A 25715-nucleotide genomic window follows, 5' to 3' on the forward strand; every position below is an offset into this window, starting at 1 on the left:
AAGGGTTCCATTTAGTGTCCCAATACTTTTTGAAGCCATTGTATATGCCTCATTTTGAGTATTTGTGGCTGTTGCTATACATGCACCTCACACTAATATAATTCATTTTAGTATTCCGTGCTATGCATAGTCTGTTTCTCTCTCTGCACAGCATTGAGAGAGTAAAATTGTCATTCTTTGTGAACTCACTGAAGGGAGAGATACTCTTTGGAAAGAGACAAATAGACAAACAAGGGCTTTTGAAAAGTAGGAATGGGAAAACTACACAGGACTTTCTGGGGAGGCTATAAAACAGCAGATACGCTCCACAGAAGCTTGGTTGTGCTGGATGTTTTCCATCTGTTATTCTCTCTGAGCTTTGTGTGTGTGCCTGTAAAAAGACATACTTTAATATACTGTACACTAAAGCATTCCACAAATGTTTTAACCAATGATTTTAACCAACTGAACTGATGTGAACTGTTTTAGTTTTTGTGATCATACTTTATTTCCTACAGTTCTTTATTTTCCTGATATCGTAGCCTTTGGCTGATTCTCCTCTTTGTTTTCTTCCTCCTAAAGGTTCTTACATGTTGGTCAATTCCTCCCAGCATGCAGCGGGGCAGAGGGCTCAGCTTCTGCTGCAGACACTAAGTGAAAACGACACTCACTGCATCCAGTTCAGCTACTTCCTGTACAGCAGAGACGGTCACAGCCCAGGGGCTCTCCGGGTTTATGTGCGGGTCAACGGTGGGCCGCTTGGCATTCCTGTGTGGAACATCTCGGGTACGCATGGACGACAGTGGCACCAGGTGGAACTGGCAGTCAGCACGTTCTGGCCAAATGAGTACCAGGTAATCAAAAATAGGAATTAGTCAACATTTTCCAGCATGGTTGCACACAACAGGACATTATATGATCACATATAGTGTATTTACATTTGAATAAAAAGAGTGTGATAAGGGTCCATTTAAGAGCATGTTCTTGCACTAAAAAAAGTAGATGCAGAACAATAGATAGAACAAAGAAAAAAACAGTCAAAGATGTCCATATACTGCATGTGTGTATATATATATATATACACACACTACCGGTCAAAACTTTTGAAACACTTGACTGAAATGTTTCTCATGATCCTAAAAATCTTTTGATCTGAAGGCGTATGCTTGAATGTTTGAAATTAGTTTTGTGGACAAAAATATAATAAATATAGCCAATATATTAATTTATTTCATTATAAAACTAAAATTTTATTTAAAAAAAGTTTTTGAAATTGATGATTTGCACCAAATAATAAAGAAAAGCAGCCAATAAGTGCCCAACATAGATGGGAACTCCTTCAATAATGTAAGCATCGCAGGGTGATACCTCAAGAAGTTGGTTGAGAAAATGTCAAGAGTACATTTGAAGAGTACAGAGTGGCCACTTTGATGATGCTAAAATATAACAAAGTTTTCATTTTTTTTGCAATTTGTTCAGACACAACATAATTCTCATAGTTCAATTTATGTTATTCCATAGTTTTGATGACTTTACTATTATTCTAAAATGTGAAGAAAAAAAAATATTATAATGAAGAATTAAATAATAAAGTTTTCAAAACTTTTGACCGGTAGTGTGTATGTGTGTGTGTGTATATATATACACTCACCTAAAGGATTATTAGGAACACCTGTTCAATTTCTCATTAATGCAATTATCTAATCAACCAATCACATGGCAGTTGCTTCAATGCATTTAGGGGTGTGGTCCTGGTCAAGACAATCTCCTGAACTCCAAACTGAATGTCAGAATGGGAAAGAAAGGTGATTTAAGCAATTTTGAGCGTGGCATGGTTGTTGGTACCAGACGGGCCGGTCTGAGTATTTCACAATCTGCTCAGTTATTGGGATTTTCACACACAACCATTTCTAGGGTTTACAAAGAATGGTGTGAAAAGGGAAAAACATCCAGTATGCGGCAGTCCTGTGGGCGAAAATGCCTTGTTGATGCTAGAAGTCAGAGGAGAATGGGCCGACTGATTCAAGCTGATAGAAGAGCAACTTTGCCTGAAATAACCACTCATTACAACCGAGGTATGCAGCAAAGCATTTGTGAAGCCACAACACGCACAACCTTGAGGCGGATGGGCTACAACAGCTGAAGACCCCACCGGGTACCACTCATCTCCACTACAAATAGGAAAAAGAGGCTACAATTTGCAAGAGCTCACCAAAATTGGACAGTTGAAGACTGGAAAAATTTTGCCTGGTCTGATGAGTCTCGATTTCTGTTGAGACATTCAGATGGTAGAGTCAGAATTTGGCATAAACAGAATGAGAACATGGATCCATCATGCCTTGTTACCACTGTGCAGGCTGGTGGTGGTGGTGTAATGGTATGGGGGATGTTTTCTTGGCACACTTTAGGCCCCTTAGTGCCAATTGGGCATCGTTTAAATGCCACGGCCTACCTGAGCATTGTTTCTGACCATGTCCATCCCTTTATGGCCACCATGTACCCATCCTCTGATGGCTACTTCCAGCAGGATAATGCACCATGTCACAAAGCTTGAATCATTTCAAATTGGTTTCTTGAACATGACAATGAGTTCACTGTACTAAAATGGCCCCCACAGTCACCAGATCTCAACCCAATAGAGCATCTTTGGGATGTGGTGGAACGGGAGCTTTGTGCCCTGGATGTGCATCCCACACATCTCCATCAACTGCAAGATGCTATCCTATCAATATGGGCCAACATTTCTAAAGAATGCTTTCAGCTACTTGTTGAATCAATGCCACGTAGAATTAAGGCAGTTCTGAAGGCAAAAGGGGGTCAAACACCGTATTAGTATGGTGTTCCTAATAATCCTTTAGGTGAGTGTGTATATATATATATATATATATATATATATATATATATATATATATATATATATAAATTAAAAACAGTGCAGGCAGACATTTTTTACAACATGAACATTGAGTATACTTTGAGTTTTGGACACCATGATGGTAATACTATAGTATTATTTGAAGTACTGGTGTACTGTTGAAATCCCATGGTTCCCATATCTGCCATATCCCATATTCTACCTTGGTATTCATCAAATGTACCAAAGTATTACCAGCTGATACCATCACTGTACCATCATATCACTAGATTCTTTTGTAAGGGTCCACCAGAAAGTTTGAATGTGTTATTTCAACACCACTAGCAGCACCAAACAGAATGGCAACAACTTGAACACCTTGTTTTCAAACAGGTTTCCCTCATTCTGTCTTCTAGAGTTTGGACAAACAGGTAGTCCCTCACAAAACTCACACTATTGGTTGTGCCAGAAGCCAGTCAAAAGAATTTGAATACACCACAGAGCTACAGTATTTGCACATTTCAGGAAATTCACCAATTTATGGATTACGTATAATGGAATACTTGTATAATGGAATACTTGTAAACTGGAATGGGAGAAAGTGGGAGAATTGTTTTGACAGAAAAAATTACACACTTCATCATAATCATAAAACTTGAAAGTAATTACTCTCCATTACGTTAGCTTTTATGAAGCAGTGCGACACATTAACAATGTGAATGACAACAGTTGTAATCTTAATGGCTGGCCTAGTAAACTGAATTTCGACTGCATGCTCATATAATATCTTTGACACAGATCTCCGCCAACAGCAGATTTTATGGATGTAATTTTTCCACACAAGGATTACACAACCAGTGACTGAGACTATTGCCTTATTAGTCATGCCCTCTGCTCTGTTTAATTAGCATTGATCTGTCCTTGAATGTAGGTTAGTGCTATAGGGCTTAGACAAACCCACAATATAGACAAGTCAATAGTATTGACACACTGTGGTCTTCCCTAACTTGTAACCCGATTTCCACACATTACCAGCACATACAAGACACAATTTACCAAATCACTGCTTACGAAATCTTGGTCTAACTGCTAATTTATGCCCTACCTACGGTGATTGATTGCTGTCAATGATTGGCCGAAACTCTACATGCTACTATAGAGGTGCAGGCAGGCAAACACAGGGGTCTTCATCCATAAATTCAATTTCTTCTTTCTGCAAACTTGGCGCAGCTGTCAGAAAGCAATTAAGTTGAGTAGTGTTCGCTTAATCGAGAACTGTCAATCTCTCCAACCTAATTAACTTTCACATGCCAATGAAAAGATGTGGCCTTCATGTGTAAATAATAGTCATCCCACCAGTCAACAAGATGTAAAGGTGGAGGGGACATGACAATAAAGGGTGTTTGTTGTGTTTGTGTGTGCACGCATGGTTGATTCTTCATATTTTTCCCTTTTTTAGTCAACATGAAATCAAAATTGCCCCAATTTCCTTTTTTTAATAAACATCTCTGGTCTTATTCTGCATGATTCATCCATGCATGTTGTTCCAAAGAAGATAAAATGTTTGTCTTTTTTATCTTTTATCAAAATGTAGCAATTTGCTCCATCTCTATAACAAATATCTTTATCGGCTGGACAGTAATGTGCAAAGACAAAATTAGCCTGACACAGAAACATTGACACAACCAGTGGTGTAAGTTTGGGGTGGAACCTCTGGTTTGTCCCAACCAATGGAAGGTGGAGGAAGTGTTCAAGAAACCTGTTTGAAAATAGGCCTAGTAATTATTTTTGGAATTCTGTTTGGTGGCCCAAGAGGCGCAGATATGACACACTTCACAGAAAACAAAAAAAAAAAAACGTCTTCATTTACAGTCTTTCAGCATTAATACAGCCCGAGACAGACTACTGGTATTACAATGAATGGGAGAAATTAGACCGCCATTCTGATGTAGAAAAGGAAGTCCATCCTTAAGGCCCTGATATATTTCTGGAGATGTTTTTCTTTGTTCAGGGGTAAAAAAAAGTTCAAACAGCAGAACAATGTATACTGTTTGCGAACATTCAGACACCCACCCCACCGCTGTAAGAGGCATATAGAGGAGCATTTAAATGTTAGTATGCTACATGTAAAACTTTCAAATTTGTTATCAATTACTTCTTGCCTCATTCTTAGAAGTCATGATCAGTAAAAGTACTGTTTTAACCACTCGATGATGATTTAAAGTGATATACTGTATATGTAGTAGATAATGTTTAATTTGACTTGTTTACATTGTAAATTCATGATGCTAATGCGCTAAAACGCTATACGTGGCCATAATATGTGCCGATTACACTCTGTTATTGTAAATTATGATAAAACTGATACAACTACAATGATGGGTGTATAAATGTGTTAATGTTCATAATACAGACAAAAGAATGGTGATGGGGCAAGTCTTACTTTGGGCAGATGTGTGGATGGCTTTTGCTGCAGATGGATGGCACATGAGTGAATGGGCACTTGAGAGCATTTGAGTAGATTTGATTCCTTTTGTGGTTTAGTGAAAGCAAAACAAACCGCATGACATATTCTTGGAAAATGTCTCTATGCGAACGCTCGTACTGATTTAGGTAAATGTGCACCAGCTTGCTATTAACTCACACGTTGGTGTGTTCACGTTGAATACTGACTGAAAAATGTAAACAAAGTAGTAGGTGAGCTTCAGGTCACACCTACCGATGATGTGGATCAATGCTGTAAAAAGGTGTTTAGCAGCCGATTAGCACTTTTCCAAAATGTTTTCCCAGGCGAGCAGTTACAAACCACCAAAACGAAGCAAATACACTTTCTTTTTGGCCAGGTTATGTTCTAAATGATGTCACACCCACTCATTCTTCGATTTCGTATAAAGTATATCTGGGCCTTTACAGGTAAAAGAGCTAGTCACCTTTTAGATACATACATCACCTGTCAATTAACCTAAGAAAGCGCATAGGCATTAATTGAACCAGTCTTAAAATAGTGATTTTTAGTGTTATCTGAGCTAAAGAAGCACAATTTATGAAACCAGTGTTGTCAGATTTTACTGTTGATTTGAAAAGTTTTTTGATCGTAATCTTGACCAACTGTTTTGGAGATTTTGGTCTTTCCTCATTCAAGTAAATTGGATCTTTACATTTATGCCACTTGTTTACATAGAAAATAGCTGTCCAGTCTGCCCAGGAGCTTTCCAAAGATGGCCTCCGAGTAAACCGACTTGCCTTGAATGGGACTGTGGTTATACAGACTTTGTAAAGCACCGTATCTTGAATGTCTGAGTATTTAGGGACCAGGGGCTGATTGACTGACATAAGAGTTTGTGCTTCTGATGAGATGACGAGATTGCTCTTTCTCTGTGTAGTTTTATCACAGCGGGAGTCAGCATGCTAAATTGCACTTTGGGCCTGGAAGATGGCACACTGTTCCTATCAATCGCAAGACTAGGGCTGTGCTACAGTACACAGTGTACTAATCCTGAGCCAACATGTAGGATTTTTTTTAAAGCTCTGTTCTAACAGTTGTCATATTTTAAGACCATTCAGACCAATTACCTTAATAATTGCAAATAAGAAATAAATGTTTTCTTTTGTCTTTGTCTTTATGTCTCTCTTTCTCTAACTGCTGTCTGTGTTAAGCTTTTTCTGCAGTGTGTTTTTTTACCCCGTTTTTCACATACTTTGGATAAAATTCACTTGTTCACATTAAGCTGGGTCAATTTTGTGCATGAGGCATTTTGCTCATTCTTGTCAAATTTGAATTCAATTTCATTGCATTTATTTTTCTTTTCTTTTAAAGGAATGTAACAGGTTCAATACAAGTAAAGCCAGTCACACACAGAATGAGAAGTGCCACGTGTCAGTGCAGTGCAGGTGGCAGTCCAAAATGTTGAATCTACGGTAGACACTATACACTCAAAAGTTATGAAGGTTTTTGTTTTTCAAGAATTAACATAGTTACGTTGATGAGTTTGCAGGTTAGTGAATAAAATAGGTGCAACTGCGCAAACAGAACAATTAGAAAGGTTTCTAATTCATAGAAACCAATTGTTTCGAATTTAAGAATGCGCCATTTAGTCTGTCAGACGTGTCCGGTGTGTGACCCTCTTCAAGCTCAATCATCTGCATTTGTGGCATTATGTTAATTGCCACAAAATCTATTTTGAATTGTTCATCCTTTTCTTTAAAAAAAACAAAACATTTTGAGTTAAACTTTAAGGCTGCAACTAACGATTATTATTTTCAATAGATTCATCTATAGATATTTTTTTTTAGATTAATCGATTAATCTAAGGATTATTTATTTTTTGAGAAATCTATTGATTATTTTCTGATTATTTGATTAAACCTTTGCTTAACTTACTAATAAATAGTAACTGTAACTTCTGCCATTAATATTTCAATATTTTATTCAAACATTATCTCATAAAAATAATTTCTTTACTAATAAAAAATTCCCAACATAAAAAAATTAAGTGCCAAGAATTAAAAGGCATCCATCTGTAATACAAATTGCCATAAATTCAGCCCAATATAAATAGAGCGCAAAGAAAAAAGATTTAGGGCATCATTCACTCTTTATTTTTCAGGCTTCCTTTTATGGAAAAACTCTTGCACACAGCTTTGCCTCTTCTTGAGGAATAAAAATAAAATTAGTGACATTTTTACATGAAATCTATTAACAAACTTTTATCTAATGATACTATTCATCACAACAGATACGATTTATGCAGCGTAGGCCTAATTAGGAAAGGTGTTGTTTACTATATTCTGCCATTAGTTACCGTGAATAGTGTTGAGTATGATTTACTTCAATGGCTAGTGCCAATTGTAATCGGAAATGCATTTGTATTATCTTTTTGCAAAATGTTGCTAACACCGACTTGGAGCATAACATTAATGTAAAACTACATCATTTAGTTTCATAGGTCTATATGCACATAAACAAACAGCTTACAACTTGCATATGCGCTGGAAAGCGGCATTGCCATATTAGCATTAGCGTCTGCTCTGGCTAACAACCAAAAATCTAACAAAACTCACTGTAATAGTCCAAATACTTACACTGCTGTCTCATCGTTTTGAGGTCGGAGAGCCCCAGGATGTTTTCTTTTGAGATGCTCGTGCATAGCACTTGTGCTGCTGTTGTATTTTACAAAGCATGCAGAGCACCATTTTATTAGGTCTCTGTTTAAAGAATTCCCACACTTTTGACGATCGGGTTTGAGCTTTATAGGATAAAGTCTCATTTAAGCAAGCCGGAGCTGCCACCATTGGGAATGAACGTAAACAGTGCGACGCATCAACTTATTCCATGCAACGCGTCGTTCCGGACCTAGTAAACATTAAAATTCTCTCCGGTAAGTTTGTCGGTTTGATTTTATGTTTTGTCATTTTCTCTCCCCTCATGTTTCGCAGTTGCTGCCGGCATGCATCATGATTAGTGTGCTGAGCAGGCACAGGTGTTTTCCCCTGATTCACTTCCTTCTTAAGCCCATCGTGTTTTCTGTATCTTTGCTAGAATGTTGAGTACTAACCTCACTCTCTCTGCCTAGTTGGTCCTGTCTTGTGTATCTGTTGGTTGCCCGCATGTCAGGTGTGTGGTTGCCTTCCAGTATAGCTGAGTGTCTTTCACAGAGGATACCTCATCTCTGCCCATGTACTGGGAGTAAAGTTCACTCTTCTCTGCTGGGCATTGTTCTGCATCTCACTAAGCTTCAACAGAGGATTCTACAAACCTGTTCCTGACTTCCACAGTGCATCCTACGAACACACTCTTCACGTATTGCCCCTTGTGTGAGAACACATCCAGCTGCGGCAGCCAGTGTCAGCATTTTCAACATTCCTTAACCCAGTGGCTGCTCATTATTACTGTTAATAAATCCTTTGTTCTTCTTTGGGTGCTCTTGGGTCTGTTTGTCTCACTATCATTCGTTACACAGTGTTTCAAAAGTATAGCTACAAGACATAAACCATATGCATGTTAACATGATTATAGTTTAATGTTTTTATGGTTATCAGCAGTATGCCACTAATGCTGTAGATTGAGCTTAACTTGTATTGAACCCTGAATATTTCTTTAATAATTGTTAATTTTTATTTAATTCACTATTGGCATTTCTATCATCGTCATGAGACAAATACTTATTATTCGTCACTCTTATGTATTGAGGTGTATAATTTCTGTCATATCCTTAATTTATGTTTTAATTTCCCCACTAATTTTATAGACATGCAGTTCTGTGCAAAAGTCACAAAAATATTTGTATTAAGATGGTTATTTATATCTTCAGCTTTAGTGTGTCTATACAGATAATACATTATAGACTCAAACTCTCCTTTTGCAAATAGAATAGAACTGAAGAACAGGGAGCCCTGCAACATATGGCATAGCCCCCATGGAGCCCCATACTGAACATTGAGTCAGACTGGGATTAAACAAAGAGACAGAAGCAATTGAGACAGCCTAAATATATAGAAGAACTGTGGCAATTTTTTGCCAACAACCAGAAAAACAATGTCCAGGTGTATCTAGGAGAACTGGTGCTGTTTTGAAGGCAAAAATGGTCACATCAAATATCGATTTAGCTTTTTTTTTTTTTATGTTTACTGAACTAATGAAAACTATTTATGGCATTATTTTTGAAAATACTAAGTTGGTGTAAATTTGGCCTTTAAACTGGTTACCTGTGTGTTCGCATCTCTTGTGTGTTCACATTTTGTGAAGCCATTTTATCACCTCAAGCTGGGCATTTTTCTTGAGTCTGGGAAGAAAACAAAGGTAAATGGAGCTTTGTACCCATCTCTGTGTCTCCCAGGTCTGTTTCCTGGAACAGAGACAAACCCATGAACTTTTCTACTAACCATTAACAAGAAAATTAACTTTGTCAGGCTCAAAAATCAGTGGGCTTTTGCTTGCCACAATCATGGTCTTGTATGCCCTAGTTTTTCTCCTAGCCTGTCCAGTGTCTCTCTTCTTTTACGGCTCTTTAGCGAAATAAAACTGGCCTTCTTACATTCAAGTCAGAAAAAAGAGACAAAGTTGGTCTGCTAGAAAGTCTAATCTTAGTAATATTTTTTAGAATATTTTCAGTCTTGATGGCCGCAAAACTTTCCCAAGGATTGTGCAATGACTCACCTTATAAAGGATGAGAACAAATGGAACAAAGAGAAAACTTTATTTACAATCATAAAGTAATACAAAATGAATAAAGGCAGAAATGTTGCAAAAAAAAAAAAAAAAAAAGAGCAGCATGGTGACATTGCGAATTGTGTTTCAGCCTGTAAACAAATAAAAGCTCAATAGGACAATGAGGTTGATGTTCATTCGAGGCTTTTAGCATTAAAGCCAAAAATTTAAATTTGCTGATCATTTACTCACCCTCAGGCCATCCAAGATCTGAGTTTCTTTCATCATCAAAACAGAATTTAAGATTTTTAGGATTTAATTTCAGGCCTCCTCCTTTAAACAATGCAAGTAAATGTACTAAATTTTATTTGACGGTCCAAAATGCATATTTAGGGTGCATCAAAATAATCCACATGACTCCAGTCGACAATTAAATTTATTCTGAACCCAAACATTGATTATTTTTAGAAACAAAACAATACTTTTAACTACAAATGTTCGCTTCAGTACATCTCTGTGACGCGTGCTCATGAGAGGGATGACGTAAGCTCGTTGGTAATGTCACGCGTAGAGGAAGAGGCAGGAAGCATAACTTTACAAATCTTAAATTCTGTTTTGATGAAGAAAGAAACTCAGATACATCATGAGGATGAGTAAATTATGTGCAAATTTTAATTTTTCGGTGAACTTCTCTTGTGAGCATGAGGACTTTGCTTTCACAGAGAGAAGTTAATGTTTTGAGACTGACAAAGCCATACAACACCATTTTTTTTCCTGCGCTGAAATCATTATACTGATTATTTTCAAGAACTGAAATCATTCCTCCTCATTCACACAAAAAGGCCACCCAGCAATCTCTATTTAGAAGGAGCCTGTTTGCGTGACTCTTGTTTTGCCACATTATTAAGGGTTTCATACAAAATAACATTTTCTTTCCTTCTAAACACAATGAATAGATTTAGCCGGTAACAGATTTCTGATAAATAAGCACAAAGCTTGATTATTTTCAGCATTATTTCCTTCTTATTGCCAAAATATAATTAAGCACTTTAATTAATGAAGTAAACATGGCTTTCAGGAAGCTCAGCCAGGATACTGCTATCCCAATATGTTTAAGCTATTTGACGATATTTGATATATACTGTATTCCGATATTTACAGTGCAAGAAAAATTATGTATGAACCCTTTGGAATTATCTGCATTTATGTAGAAATGTGTCTTGAAATCTGATTTGATCTTCATCGAAGTTAAAATAATGAACAAATGCAATCTGTTTTAAATAAAATCACACAAAAATATTGTATTGATCTTGTACTTACTGAATACATCATTCAAACTTTAACAGTGTAGGTTGGGCCTATGAAACCCTAGGCTAATAACATCAACAAAAGCTAATTATAGTAAGGAGTTAGCAACCCTGGCATCCAATTAATGAAACAAAATGGAGAAGAAATGCAGATCATTTAGTAGTTCTGGCTACTCTACCTAGAATAAGCTGTCCAGCCAAGATGACTCAAAGGGCACACCACAGAAAACAAAAAAGAACCCCAGACATCTAAAGACTTGGAGTCATTGGAACTGGTTAACATATCTGTTCATGTGTCTACTATACGGAAAACATTGAACAGGAATGGTGTCCATGGCAGGACACCACAGAGGAAGCCGCTAATTTCCAACAAAATCATTGCTGTGCACCTGAAGTTTGCCAAAGACCTTGACACTCCACAGCGCTATTGGGAAAAGGTTTTTTGGACTGATAAAATATGAATTCCCAAGTTTATCAAGATATCCTACAGGATAATGTCAGAGTGACTGTGTGCCAGCTGAAACTCCGTAGAAGTTGGATGATGCAGCAGGACTATGACTCTAAACACTGAAGTAAATCCACTACAGGATGGCTTCAAAAAAAGCAAATCCACCTTTTGGAGGAGCCCATCAGAGACCAGACTTTAACCCAATAGAGATGCTGTTGAAAGACCTCAAGAGAGCCGTTCACACTAGACAGAGCTGAAGCAGTTCTGTAAGGAAGAATGATCCAAAATTCCTTCTAAACATTGTGCAGGTCTAATTCACAGATACTCGAAACGCAGCTACCGGATGATGGAGAATCGACCAGTTATTAAATCCAAGGGTTAACTTTTTCCACAGTACTGTGAATGTTTAATGGGATGTGTTCAATAAAAACATGAAAGATTATAATTGTTTGTGTATTGTTGGCTTAAGCACATTGTGTTTGTTTATACTTTTTGACTTGTATGAAAATTAGATCAAATTTTATGACTAACTAATGCAGGAAACCAACTAATTCCAAAGGGTTCACATATTTTTTCTTGCCACTGACTGTATTTACTTTGAAAAACTAGTTTTAAATCTCTGTTTTAAAAGCAGTATCTTCACGCTCTGCATGTGAGTCACGAGTCTTTAGGAAACTTAATGGCCGAATAAAAAGCATTTTAAAAGCCTCATGGTATTCCCAATGTTGCCTACTTTTATAATACCTGCACTAACTATTTTGCAAATGTTTTTGATGTTGTGAATATTCAATATATAACCCAGCCCTAAATAGTAACTTTGGGTTTTTGTGTTCTTTACACAAGAACATGTGACTATACTAAAAAAGGAGACAACACTTTCCCATGATATGATGGCCACTCGTGTTTATGTGACAAGATACAGAAGATTTTACTTCCTGTCTGCCACCTCTGAACATCAGTATAGAGAAAGGGGAGGTGAAATAAGAAAAATTAAATGGAGAGAGATGGGGAGAGATCAGTGAGGATGAGCAGAATGGAATCTGGTATGGGATCACCTTGAGTTTTAAATATTTGAGTTGAAATATCCCGTCTGCCATGCTCACTCATATATTTCTGCTATTATTGGTGAAGGTGTAAGAGATAGAGGGAACTTATCAAATATTAAAGATGTTATGGGGTCAAAAAAAATCTGCTTGGTTTCAGCCCATTCGTACATTTCTTTCTGCATGTCTGTCTCTCTCTCTCTCTCTCTCTCTCTCTCTCTCTCTCTCTCACACACACACACACACTCACGCTCTTTTTCTGTCTCTCATGGCATTCTAATTAAATTCACATCATATCAACAAATCTGTGTCTGTGTTGTTCACTCTCTGCCACATTGCACAACATTGCCGATGCTGAGAACGAGTAATTGAACCGGACACATTCTTAAGAAAAGGCAGGAGAGTGTAAATAATAAAAATTGATGATGGGTAAAAGAAAGAAATGTGAAGCACAAGAGGACATTTGGTCAGAGCCATTAATAATAATGCAGATGATAAAATGCATTCCAAGAGAATGAATTCCTTGCATGAGCAGTGAGGAGTGAATACATTTGATTGTGTTCTGAGTTTCATTATTTTAATCATGTGTTGTTTTAATCTTTGTACTTTTGTTTTACTCTTAACTGGAAATGTAGAAACAATTCTGACTTCTTTGCCAGAACTAGATTTTTTTTTTGTCCTTTCCGGAGAGACTTGTTTGTTTTTGTTTGTGTGTTTCCATCTTGAATGTCGTCCTTCACATTGTCTCTGTATCTCTGACCATCTCTCTCTCTCTCTCTCTCTGACCACCCCCCTCTCTGACCCCCGCCTCTGGTAATTCCTATAAATTACATTAACTTTAATCCTCAATCATATAACCCTCAAATATACTGTATTTTACATTTTGAATGCCTGTGAGTTGATGTCGCTAACAGGTGTCTTTACTTGCATTATTAGCAAGACTTCCTTGGTCAACCAGCTTCACCAGTAAGACCATGCTGGTTTTAATGTCTGACAATTTCAAGTTGGCTGGTCTTGTGCAAACATGATCAAACTTTGAGGTGTGCATTCAACTAAAATTCACTGACAACACATTATCTAGTGTTTGGTTATAGAGTTTATGTGAATTGCACAATTCTGACTTGATAAAACACTTTTCTTGAAAACTTCACCCATTATTTGTAACTGTAAATACAAAACAAATCTTCAAACTACATTCACAAAACCCCTGGCTCTTTTGACAAAATCAAACTATGTTCTCAGATCATACACACATCATGTCAGTATATAAAAACTAGAAAACATTCATTAGTACTACATCAGAAAATGGAGAAGTGGTAAGAAATGGTAAGTACTGCAAGTAATGCAGTATTGAATATTCAGTACTTGCATACAAAGAACACTAAATGAAAAACAGTAAACTCAAAAATGTTGTGCAACTGCAAAAGAGATTCATTCTGCCTCAGCATAACATTTTCACATCATTAGAAACAAGTGTGAACAATTGAGTCATTTCTTTGAGAAAATGTTTTGTAGTTGTGTTTAACTTTTGCTGCCTGTGTTAACCGTTTTGCAACACAAGTGTGTCACAGTGCGAAATGGGTTTTAGTGAGTGAGAATGAGTTTTGCAAAAAGAATGATGGATTCGACAAATGGGTTTAGGCCACTGAGCATTTGATTCAGAGAATGGGGTTTAGTGTTTTAGCAATTCAGAAAAAAGGGTAATGTACTCTTTTGTTTTTGTTACCTTTTTGAAACTTGAAACTAGTAATCCACTGCTGTAATAATACTTTGTTATAGAAGGACAAGATTAAACTCAGCCTCACATTATACAGTAAGGCCAATTCACAAGGTTGCTTAAACTCTACTTTTTTGCTCTTTATATTCATCATAAATCTGAGACATTAGTTCCACAGGAGGGAAATTGCCATGGATTAGAATAAATTAGATATGGGTGGAAGAATTTAAAAGGGTAAGAGCTCCTTCAAAAAATGTGCAGTTCTGTATTTGGTTTTGGAGGGTTGATGGCATAGATAGATAGATTGAGTGATAGATAGATAGATAGATGGAGTGATAGAGCAATTGATAGAGTGATGATAGAAGAGATGGGCATTTTCCAAAAAATGGTTGTCGAGCACTATAACCCACAAAAACTGTGTAATCAATTACTTGTAAATTAAAATGTAAGTAAAAAATGTAAATGCAAGTTAAAAGTATGACACTTATGTGAAAAAATATTTTGTTTCATTCTCAAACGCTACCAAGGATGTTTTCAAAATAAGGTAACTTCAACAAACTATGCTGAAATGACCAATATGCATTAATACAAATTTCAATAATAATAATAAAAGTAAAAAACATTGGCACTTAACCGGAGCTTATAAACACGGAGCTTATAAACACCCATGCTGGCAGCATTAGGGTAGTGCCGATATATCAGGGGTATTCAATTAATGTTTCAAGAGGTCTGGTCTCTACATTTCCTTCCCAGCAAAGGTCCGGATAATAATACGTAGCTTACATGGTGTCAGTAGTCATATGGCGTTGAAATTTTATAATATGTATTTTTTTAATAGTTTTATAACTTGCCACGTTGGCAGCAATAGTACTTCGTAAAGAAATAAGAAATACATCTTAAATAGTAAAAATAGTCTCTTCAAAAGCAGGGATGAGGATATTGGGGCCCAGAGATGGCCAAAGTAGTGGGGGGGATCTTCTACCAAAGGATAAATCTGTTTCAAGTCTTCATCAGTCGAGGGCACTTGGATATGAATTAAAAGATAAGATCAACAGTTGTTTTGAAGCTGAATAACAGCAGTCCAATTTGTTTAATTATTTTTACATTTTATATGTAGTATGTGTATGGGACTTAGGAGGCCTTTTGATGGATAAAAAATATTGTATGGGGGGTTCAGGAGTATTGATTTGATTTCTTTACACTGGGTTGACAATCCTTTGTGCACTGCCATTGGAGTGTGTGGAGTCTCCTGAGAGAAAAATTATAAAAATGTAAAAGTCTGAATTGACAATTTTTTAAAAGTGAGAATCTACTAAAAATCAAACAAACAATTTACATAACAACAGTGCACCATTAAAATACTGTTTGCTTAATTTAAGTATAAATAAGCTTTCCTTGCCATCCATGCCATGATGACATCTTTGATTCATTTTCACAAAATTAGAACAAAAATCTGTTTGTTTATTATAAAAAAAGTCTCCTAACATGCTGATTAATGAAGCTAAATTTAGATAGAATAAACGTCCTGGCACAAACCTGGCTTAGCTGACCCGTCTGAATCACATATCAGACAGATGAAGATAGTTTCACTTTGCTTCATTTTTGTTTTCTACAGTGCGTTTAAGCGAAAGATGGCAGTAGCTGTAGTTGAGTCTCCACTACTATTGTTGAAATAACTGCGCCTGCAACTATGTACAGTAAATCAGGCTTTATGAGGTGCTTCATGTGTATAGCTGAAGGAGAGGCCATGCGTGGGGAGCAGGAATAAGTGCGTAGCGCTGGACACGCTTTATTCCCGCTCTAGAGAGAAATATTTCTCTCTAGCACAGAACACACTATTTCCGTTCCATGAGCGTATACACGTATGCTTACACAACCACTCAGCCAGGTGTTAGATAACTAGCACAAAGATTTAGATCTTGGGCCGGACCGAAGTGCCCTTCGTTCCGGACTGATATATTTTATAAAATGTGCTCTGCCCGTGTTAAATGCACATACACACACACACACTGATCTGATGAGTTTCTCATAATGCTTCGCAGGTTTTTTCCACCATAAAAGCAGATCCTCATCGGTTGGTTTGCATGACTCCAACAATATCTGAATTTCAATGAAGTAGAATTAAATAAGAAACAAAATATTACAAGTATTGCAAGTGCTAAACTAGGCTTTGCTTTTTAAAAGCAAAGATGCTTTCATGTCTTCTTTTCTCATCCAAAACCTCAATGACACACATCCACAGCGCCCTCCAGAGGACTCAATTATAACGGTGCGATTTAGTGATAGATTCCGAGGGAAAGTATTCGGCGCTGCTCACGGCAGGCAAATGTGCAAAGAAAAATCAATTTATGATATTCAAGTAGTGTTTTTTTAATAGTCAACTTTATGGTGCAGAACGAGTACTCGATTAGTCGATTACTCATGCACATCCCTAATAGATTAGAGCGATAGATTGTTATAGAGCGATAGATAAATTACTAAATAGATAGAGCAATAGATTGAAAGATCACAATATATATATAAAGTTAGATATTGATATAATGCACATGTAATACAATTGAATGATAGCAAATGAGACAAAATCTATGTATCCTTTTGGAGACTGATGATATGCTAGCAACCACACAACCATGGGCTAGTGGTGGAAAGTTGAAAACACATTTTTGAGTAATGTTCCTTACCAAAACAATGCATCATCCTACAGGTCTCATGTCATTTTATTTTGGTTCCACAGCAATCCATTCCAACAGGAGATTACTGTTGGGTTACAGATCCTGAGCCAGTGCTGGCTGTATATCCTGCTGTCTGGAGCTACTTTCCCCTCTCTTCCCGCAAAGCACATTGGGTTTTGTAGATCTTAATCAGAGACTTCACATCCATCCTCACATGTGTTGATGCTGGCATAGGTCAAGGCAGGGTTAGGAGGATGAAATCTGTGTTCTGTGTGATAAACAAGGTGTCTGACAGACCAATGGGAGTTTTAGAGAGTCTGGAAGGTCTTGCTGACCAGGTGATGGTGAAATTAAACCTGGAACAGAGCATCTATACTTGGAAGGCTCTGAGAGATATTGTCTCTGAGTGTTTACGGAAATTTAAAGCAGTAAATTGCAACTGCTGCAACTCATACAAATCCCTTTGTAGCAATAGCAATACACACTGATAATTCTACCCATATTTTATTGCCGTAAGGGTGAATCATGGGGCAACAGCTGCGGGTTAAACATTTAACAGTGAATTGAGTAATAACCCTCAATCAAAACCACAATCAATTTGAAACATTATGCACTTTGATGTTGATGGTCTACTAATATTCATTGTCATGGACACAGATACATTTCCTTTATTCCAATAAAACATAAAGAGTAAAGCTTTTGTTTAGTTACTATTAATGCACAGACATGAAAATTGACTAAAACTGAAAATTATGTATTTAAATGAGACTTTTTTTTTTTTGGTATAACTATAACTTTTATTGACATTATACAGTTTTGTGATTTCAAAAATAATTGACAGCAATGGGATTCACTAGAGAGCATTTGGTAAGCAAATAAAGACTTTGTCATTATACTCTCCTGCTTCTGAAGTTGTTCAAGTCTGCAATACAAAATCAGAGATTTCAGTTATAATCTCAAACATTTCTTATCAAATTCTTAAAGACCAAACGTGACCTGCTCCATAATTTAGTCACTTTGACCTGTAAACTCATTTATTGAATTATAATCCATAACAACAGAAGCAATATGATAGATGTGGGGGAGAAACAGATCAATATTTAAGTCCTTTTTTAACTATGAATTCTCCTCCATTCCCAGTAGGTATAAGTCTACTGGGCAGAGAAATCTACTCCATGCAAATTGCAGAAAACAAAAGAAGAAGAATGTGAAAGTGGAGATTTATATTAAAAAAAGGACTTAATCTGTTTCTCCCCCACATCTATCATATAGCTTCTGAAGACATGGATGTAACCACTGGAGTCATGTATTTTCATTTTATGCTGCGTTTATGTGCTTTTTGGACCTTCAAAATTTTGATACCCATTCACTTGCATTGTATGGACCAACAGAGCTGAAATATTCTTCTAAAAACCTATGTTCAGCAGAAGAAAGAAAGTCATACACATCTGTGATGGCATGAGAGTGAGTAAATGTTGAGAGAATTTCCACTTTTGGGTGAAGATTGTTTAGTGTATAGAAGATTTAGTAATTATGCAGTTGTCAGTGTAGATCAATGCATTACAGAACGGTAAGTGAAATTTTGGTGCATTCCTATTAGTTACTTGACAGTAAACAAAAAGTTTCGTTTTGAAGATTTTTTGATGCAATAACTTTGATTTCAAGTGTGGGTAGCTACCCACACTAATACTGGAAGAGCAAACATGGCCTCCACCCTCCCCTCAATGTGTAATAACATCTCATCATCACTGTCATACGCACAATATTGATTTGATTTCATTACACTGGGGTGACCGTCCTTTGTGCACTGCCATTGGAGTGTGTACAGCCTCTCTCTGGTCCCCGGGGACTCGTGCCCCTTACGTTCATATTATGAGCTTGTGTGGATGCCTGCGTATGTGTATGTGTTAGTGTGTAGCATGCTGAATGAGAGCCATGTGTCACAGTGCACACAGTGCTCTGATGAAGCCATTATTTTCTACAGGCCCTAGGGGCCTTAGTGAAGTTGGCATCCATTTTCACTCCTTTTCTCATTCTCTTTTTCTATTTGGCATCCTTTTTCTATCCTTTTTTCTCTCTCAATGACTGTCAAAACTTTCGATGTGCAAAATGAAGAAAGGTGAAATTCTTAGCCTCATTTTTCACTCTTTCATCAACTTGGTTGGCAGTTTTGTTAACAACAAGGTTGCATCTTATACTTGTTTTTCTTACATTCCCTCATTATTTCGTAAGCTTAAAGTGTGTAATTTCTGCACTCCTAGTGTCACCAAATGAAAGTGTAAAAATAATTATGCTTTTTGGGGAAAAGGCTTATTTGGGAGAAGAAATTACAAACTTAGACTTGAATTGTGCTTCACTAAAGCTAAGACAACAATTTAAGTTTTCAAATAAAACAAAATAATTTTTATTTGAAAAGATTTTTACAATACATCTTTTTCCAAAGCAGATTCACAGAAAATACTGAAACAAAGAAAAATAGTGCCTAACAAACCCCCCAGTGAGCAAGTCAAAGGCAACAGTGGCAAGGAAAACTACACCTTGTCCTAAACAGACGCAATGCGATAAGATTACAGTGACAAGAAATCTGTCTGTCCACACCAGGCACGACGCGACAGCGACATTCATACACCGAAATGAAGATCATTGATAATAAAATGTAAAAAGAAAACGGGGCACGAAACACTCTGTTTATTGAACGCAACTAATTTTCTCACTTAAGCTCCATAACACTTTCAGTGGTAAGCCCGAGGTTATAAATACACACACACACACACACACACACACACACACACACACACACAGGGAAAAGTTAGTTTATGAATCGCATTCACTCAGTACTCCTGTTGTTATTTCACCCATCTCCACATGACAAAGTAGCGGGGATGAGCCTGTATTTCTCCCTACTGCCATTCTGAACCGGTGTTACAATATAGTCAGTTCCTGAGAAATTGTGTACCATATTCATTAATTATCCTGACTTGCGCGTTACGGTGGAACTGAAAACGTTAGCTTACCACCGTCATGATACAACTTGTATGAAGGATTATTTTGAATATAATTACAATAATTTTAGACCCATTTGTTGACTGCGCTGGCCAGCGCGACGTTGCAGAAATAGAAACATTTAAAAAATAAAAAGCCACTTGTCGTGTGTCGCGGATGGTTAGGACAAAAACACCGATTAACATGGAAAAGATACCTTTTATTGCTTCGTGGCAACACGTCTTGTCTGGTTAGGACACAGAAGATGTTAAATAAATAAAAATACATCTACAGCTGGCAGCCCATTAAAAGTATTGTGCATTTTGCTCTAAGCTTATGGTGATATTCAATAGAATTGAGAATTATTATTTCAAAAGGTGTCAATGAATACCCCAAGGCATCACTCACGAAAAGAACATTTCAAAGTGAACAAATATCAAAAGGAGTTTGAAGCATTTTATTTATCTAGTCACGCTGTATATTTCAAATAAAATCAGCTACAAAAGACTTAATTTCATTAATTGACACAAAACTATGCAAACATTTCCACATGTCAAAACTATTCCGGATTCAAACACATTTCTGAAGGTCATTTTTTCTCTCTTTGTATTTTCAGATATTGCTGGAGGCAACTGTGGACCGTCGGGGCTACATTGCCGTTGATGACATACTCCTGTTGAACTACCCTTGCTGTGAGTAGTACACAATTGTTATTGTAGTGTGTGGGAGTGTGTTTAAACTGCATGAAAATGCAAAGAACTGTACAAATGCTCGGTTCACTTTAACCTTTTAATGGATGTAATGGATGACCTGCTTATGCTATTTTGAGCCAGTATACTGGAGCTAAAAACATTCAATGGAATATGTTACACTACAACCATTGTTGTTGGTCTGAAGTTAGAATTAGCATTACTTAATTTTTACAGCTAAAATAGATCTCAAGAATAGCAAGAAAATAACTGAACACATTGGGTTTACAACCAGTGAATTATTTGGCCATTATCGGCATCAACTGATACTCATAACAATTTCAGGCTCTTATTTTCTCATTTATGGTGAATGTGTAAATTTTGTCTTTCTCACCCAGCGGTGAAATGCCCTGACCAATAAAATATGAGCTTTGGATAATGTGTCAGTAGCCGCTGCAGTTACCAAAACTAGCGCAACTGGTTGCACTAAAGCACAGAAAGCTGTTTTGACCACCAACATTAAATGCTGAAGTAATTTGAGGAAGAAATCCTGAACCAGCAGTGAGGATGAGTATTTAATTTGCATCAAATGCCTTAAAAACAGAAACTTTTTTTCTCATTTAGGTTCACCTAACATGTAAATGATGTTGATGAATCACTACTCCTTAAAAACACTCCCTGATCTTATGTGGATTGCCTTTATAATGCATTCCACATTGCTTTATGTTTTCTTTTGCATTTCATTTTACGTGTGTTCTTCTATATCTCTTATACACTGTTAAGCCAAAATATTATGACCACTCACTGGTGAAGCAAATTGATCATCTCCCAACAAGGCCACAAGTCAAGTCTGGGTAGATTAGATGGTGAGCATACAATTCGTTTTCATAGTCAGCGTGTTGAATGCAGGAGAAATTGGCAGGACTAAAGACCTGAGCAACTTTGACAAGGGCCAAATTGTTATGGCTAGACGACTGGTTCAGAGCATCTCTGAAATGGCAAGGCTTGTGGGGTGCTCCTGGTCAGCAGTGGTGAGTACCTACCAACAGTGGTCCATGGTGGGACAAACCGGCGACCATGACCATGGCTCATCGATGCGCAAGAGCAACGAAGGCTATCCCATCTGGTCCGAACCGACAGAAGGTCTACTGTGGCACAAGTCACAGAAAATTGTAATGATGGTTACGGGAGGAATGTGTCAACACTCAGCGTATGGGGCTGCGTAGCCACAGACTAGTCAGAGTGCCCATGATCATCCCTGTCCACCACCGAAAGCACCTAGTGTGATGCTCTGGGCAATGTTCTGTTGGGAAACCCTGGGGCCATTTGTGTGGACATCAATTTGACACCTACCTAAACATCGTTGCAGACCAGGTATTCCCCTTCATGGTAATGGTATTCCCTGATTCAGCAGGATAATGCATCCTGCCACATTGCACACATGGTTCAAGAATCACGATGAAGAGTTCAAGGTTTTGCCCTGTCCCTCCAAATTCCCCAGATCACAATCCTAAGAGCATCTGTTAGATAGGACAAACAAGTCTGATTCACAGCGGCTCCACCTCGCAACTTGCAGGACTTGAAGGATCTGCTGGTAGTGTCTTTGTGTCAGATACCACAGGACACCTTCATGGATGACCTCTCCAAGCAGCAACCTTAGATTTCCCCAGGAGGTCTCCCATCCAGGTACTGGCCAGGGTCAACCCTGCTTAGTTTTAGTGAGCAACCAGGCAAGAGCTGCAGGGTGATATAACTGCTGGCTTAAAAGTTGTATACATTAGCATTATGAACCAATTAACTTAACATTATTATAATCATAGATTAATACATGTTTCTTGTGTTCTCTATTTAATTTCATTACTGTCTGTCTAAGAGAAACAATTGAGATATTAAAGAGATTTCTGCTTCAATCTTTGCTGTGCAGCGTCTGTATCAGTATGCTGCAAATGTAATTGTTAGTGAGAACCTTGAACCCTGCTGGTCAATAGCTACAGGGCATTATGGTAGAAAACAAACAAGTCGAAGATGTGGTGGATCAGAGCCTCAAGGTGTTGTTTGTGAGAGTTTGTGTGTGTGATGTGTTTGGCCCTCTAGTGCTGTGAAGACTTTTGCGTATGAAGCTGTGATGTCTTTTATCGCTGAGAGGGAAGAGTAGAAATCCTTTAGCTCATTTGGATTAGGGCTGTTTAATCACTTGATTTTGTTTGTTAACCTGATGCTGGAAGTTAAATTGAAAAGGGTTGAATGGCTAGCAGGATGGTATTTATTGAAATATTTTAAATAAAATAAAATATGCTGAAATGGTTGAATTAGCTTCCATGTGTACAGTGTTTTGATAATGATATTAGATTTACACTTTAAATACTAAGTGTTCTGTCCATATCTGACAGATTTTTATTAAAGAGATATTAATTCCCTTGACAAGCGCAGTTTTCTTTCATGTGACTGTGACCACTCATTCTAGAGAGCATTTTATTGGACAAATATCTATGCAGTGCTAGATGAGTCATCAATAATTTTGGTCCGTTTGGTCTGCTATTTTGAAACTGTAGCTTATCAAGCTACTCTTAAGGATAAGTAATTAAAATAGAGTCACAGTACTCTTTTAAAAAAGTAGTTAGCTACACTACAAGCTAATTACAAAAAGTAGCTAATACATAGTGTAGCTTAGGTGAGTGCATTCTCTCATTTCTATGTTCGCAATGCAATGAGAAAAATTTTGCATTTTGTGACGCTACAGAACTATGGTGGAAAATGTAGCTTATTACTGGATAAGCTACACAATTGTGAAAATATGTGACCTACTGTCACAGGATTAAAAATGTTTGTCAAATAAGTAGCATGTTTGCTAAAGGTAAGTTTAAACCACAAAACTCCGATTTGGATTTCATGGGGTCTTTAAAACAAGATGATTCATGAAATATAAACATCTCTATACTGTATAGTCCATATCTATTCGGTAACTTTGCTGATCTTTTCTAATCTTTTTCAATTATTAGCCATAATTGTCACTTATGTGCTGAAATGCTTTTGTTTTTTGTCCAACCCTATTGCCCATTGGGACAAATCCATGGCTAGATATGTGGCTCACCCAAAAGATGTGATCCTCGCTAAGAGTTAACAATCCTTTTTCATTCCCCTAGGGACACCTTAATGTTTTTAAGGCATCATAAAGTCTAGCGACATACATATTTAAACAGAGAAAACTGACAAAATGCTATTAAATAGCAATAAAGTGCATTCCAAACAAGCAAATCAACAGATGCTTTGGTCAAGAAAGCTCATCTTTGCTGAGTCTCCTAACACCCCCCCTCCTTTGCCCCCCACCACTTCCTGCAGGCGGCAGATGGCATCATCTAAGCCCCACTGTGCACATTAAATAATTAAAACTCTCATCAGGACCTGGACACACATTGTCTTGAGTGGCATTGCGCCAGACTGCGGAAATCACCATTTGGCAAGATAAGCCAAAAAGGGAAGGAAGGAAAGAGGAGAGGGAGAGACAGAGAAAGATGAGGATGGTTGTTTTGTGTGATATCAGGCTCTATCTGATTCTAAGGGACGTTTTGCTTCTTTCTGCATGCTTTGGAATTGTTTTTCTATAAAAATAAAATAGCTTGATGTACATTTTTTGACCGTCTTGAAACGTGTCTCTGCTTTTTCTTATGTCTTAACATTTTTAAGGTGCAGTGTAAAATTGGGGCCTGGGTAGCTGAGTGAGTAAAGACGCTGACTACCACCTCTGGAGTTCGCAAGCTCGAATCCCAGGGTGTGCTGAGTGACTCCAGCCAGGTCTCCTAAGCAATCAAATAGGCCTAGTTTCTAGGGAGGGTAGGGTCACATGGGGTAACCTCCTCGTGGTCGCTATAATGTGGTTCGCTCTCGGTGGGGCATGTGGTGAGTTATGCGTGGATGCCGCGGTGGGTGGCATGAAGCCTCCACACAAGCTATGTCTCCATGGTAATGCGCTCAACAAGCCACTTCATGAGATGCACGGTTGATGGTCTCAGATGCGGAGGTTACTGGGATTTGTCCTCCGCCACTGGGATTGAGATGAGTCACTATGCCACCATGAGGACCTAGAGTGCATTGGGAATTGTGCATTGGGAATTGGGCATTCCAAATTGGGCAGAAAAATAACCTAAAAAGAACTTAAAATTTTTGCAATGCATCTTGAGACACCTGCTTTCCATTTGTTGCGCGGCATCTGTTTTTTTACGCAAGGATGCTTTCTGTGTGAACAGCCCCTAAAGAGGGTATTACATTCATTTGAATTTTACAGTATATGCCTTTATGTTTTTATCACGCTTGTGTTGCAGTGAATACACTATGTATAGTTCAAAGAAGACTTTCTTTGAACTATACATGACATAGAAACAAACTGACATATTTCAACATATTCAACATGCTGCATGCAGGATGTAACAGATTTTATAGCTCCTTTTCATACTCTCTTGTTGTGCATGATTTATGTTTGCTTATAAAAAGACATGAATTGAACATAACCCAGTGGCGTGCCCACGGAACATGTGGCCACCCACAGACTACAAACAATGTAGCTATGAGTTCTGCCTGTTTTTACAAATAAGATCAACAAAAAAAGCATTCAAATACAAAACACGGCTCAGCATGAATGTTGAAAATGGCATTCTCTCCATTATATCAGACCTCATTGCCCATTTCATAGGGGCTTCTGCTTTTGTTGAAGGATTTCAGATGTACTGTGGGTAGATGGTCTGCAATGACTTCTTATGCTTTCTGCTTATATGTGTTTTTTTTTTTCATGTTAATATACAAATGGAAAGCTATTTACCAATAAAAATGTTGTTCACAAATGAATTGAACGAGATCCACAAATAAATGTAAGGAGATTTGCA

The 25715-nt window shown here is 37.4% G+C and overlaps 1 protein-coding gene across 7 annotated transcripts in view; it reads left to right on the plus strand.

Annotated features, from left to right (window-relative positions):
• Positions 1-25715, plus strand: part of LOC127656351 (receptor-type tyrosine-protein phosphatase U-like) — a 319639-nt gene that overhangs the window by 148985 nt on the left and 144939 nt on the right. For all 7 annotated transcript variants that reach the window (XM_052144640.1, XM_052144642.1, XM_052144643.1 and 4 more), the window contains exons 3-4: positions 562-833; positions 20766-20841. In XM_052144640.1, the coding sequence (XP_052000600.1) occupies positions 562-833; positions 20766-20841 (348 nt within the window). The remainder of the gene's footprint in view (positions 1-561; positions 834-20765; positions 20842-25715) is intronic.

Source organism: Xyrauchen texanus, chromosome 15 (assembly GCF_025860055.1).
Source record: "Xyrauchen texanus isolate HMW12.3.18 chromosome 15, RBS_HiC_50CHRs, whole genome shotgun sequence".
Taxonomy (NCBI): domain Eukaryota; kingdom Metazoa; phylum Chordata; class Actinopteri; order Cypriniformes; family Catostomidae; genus Xyrauchen; species Xyrauchen texanus.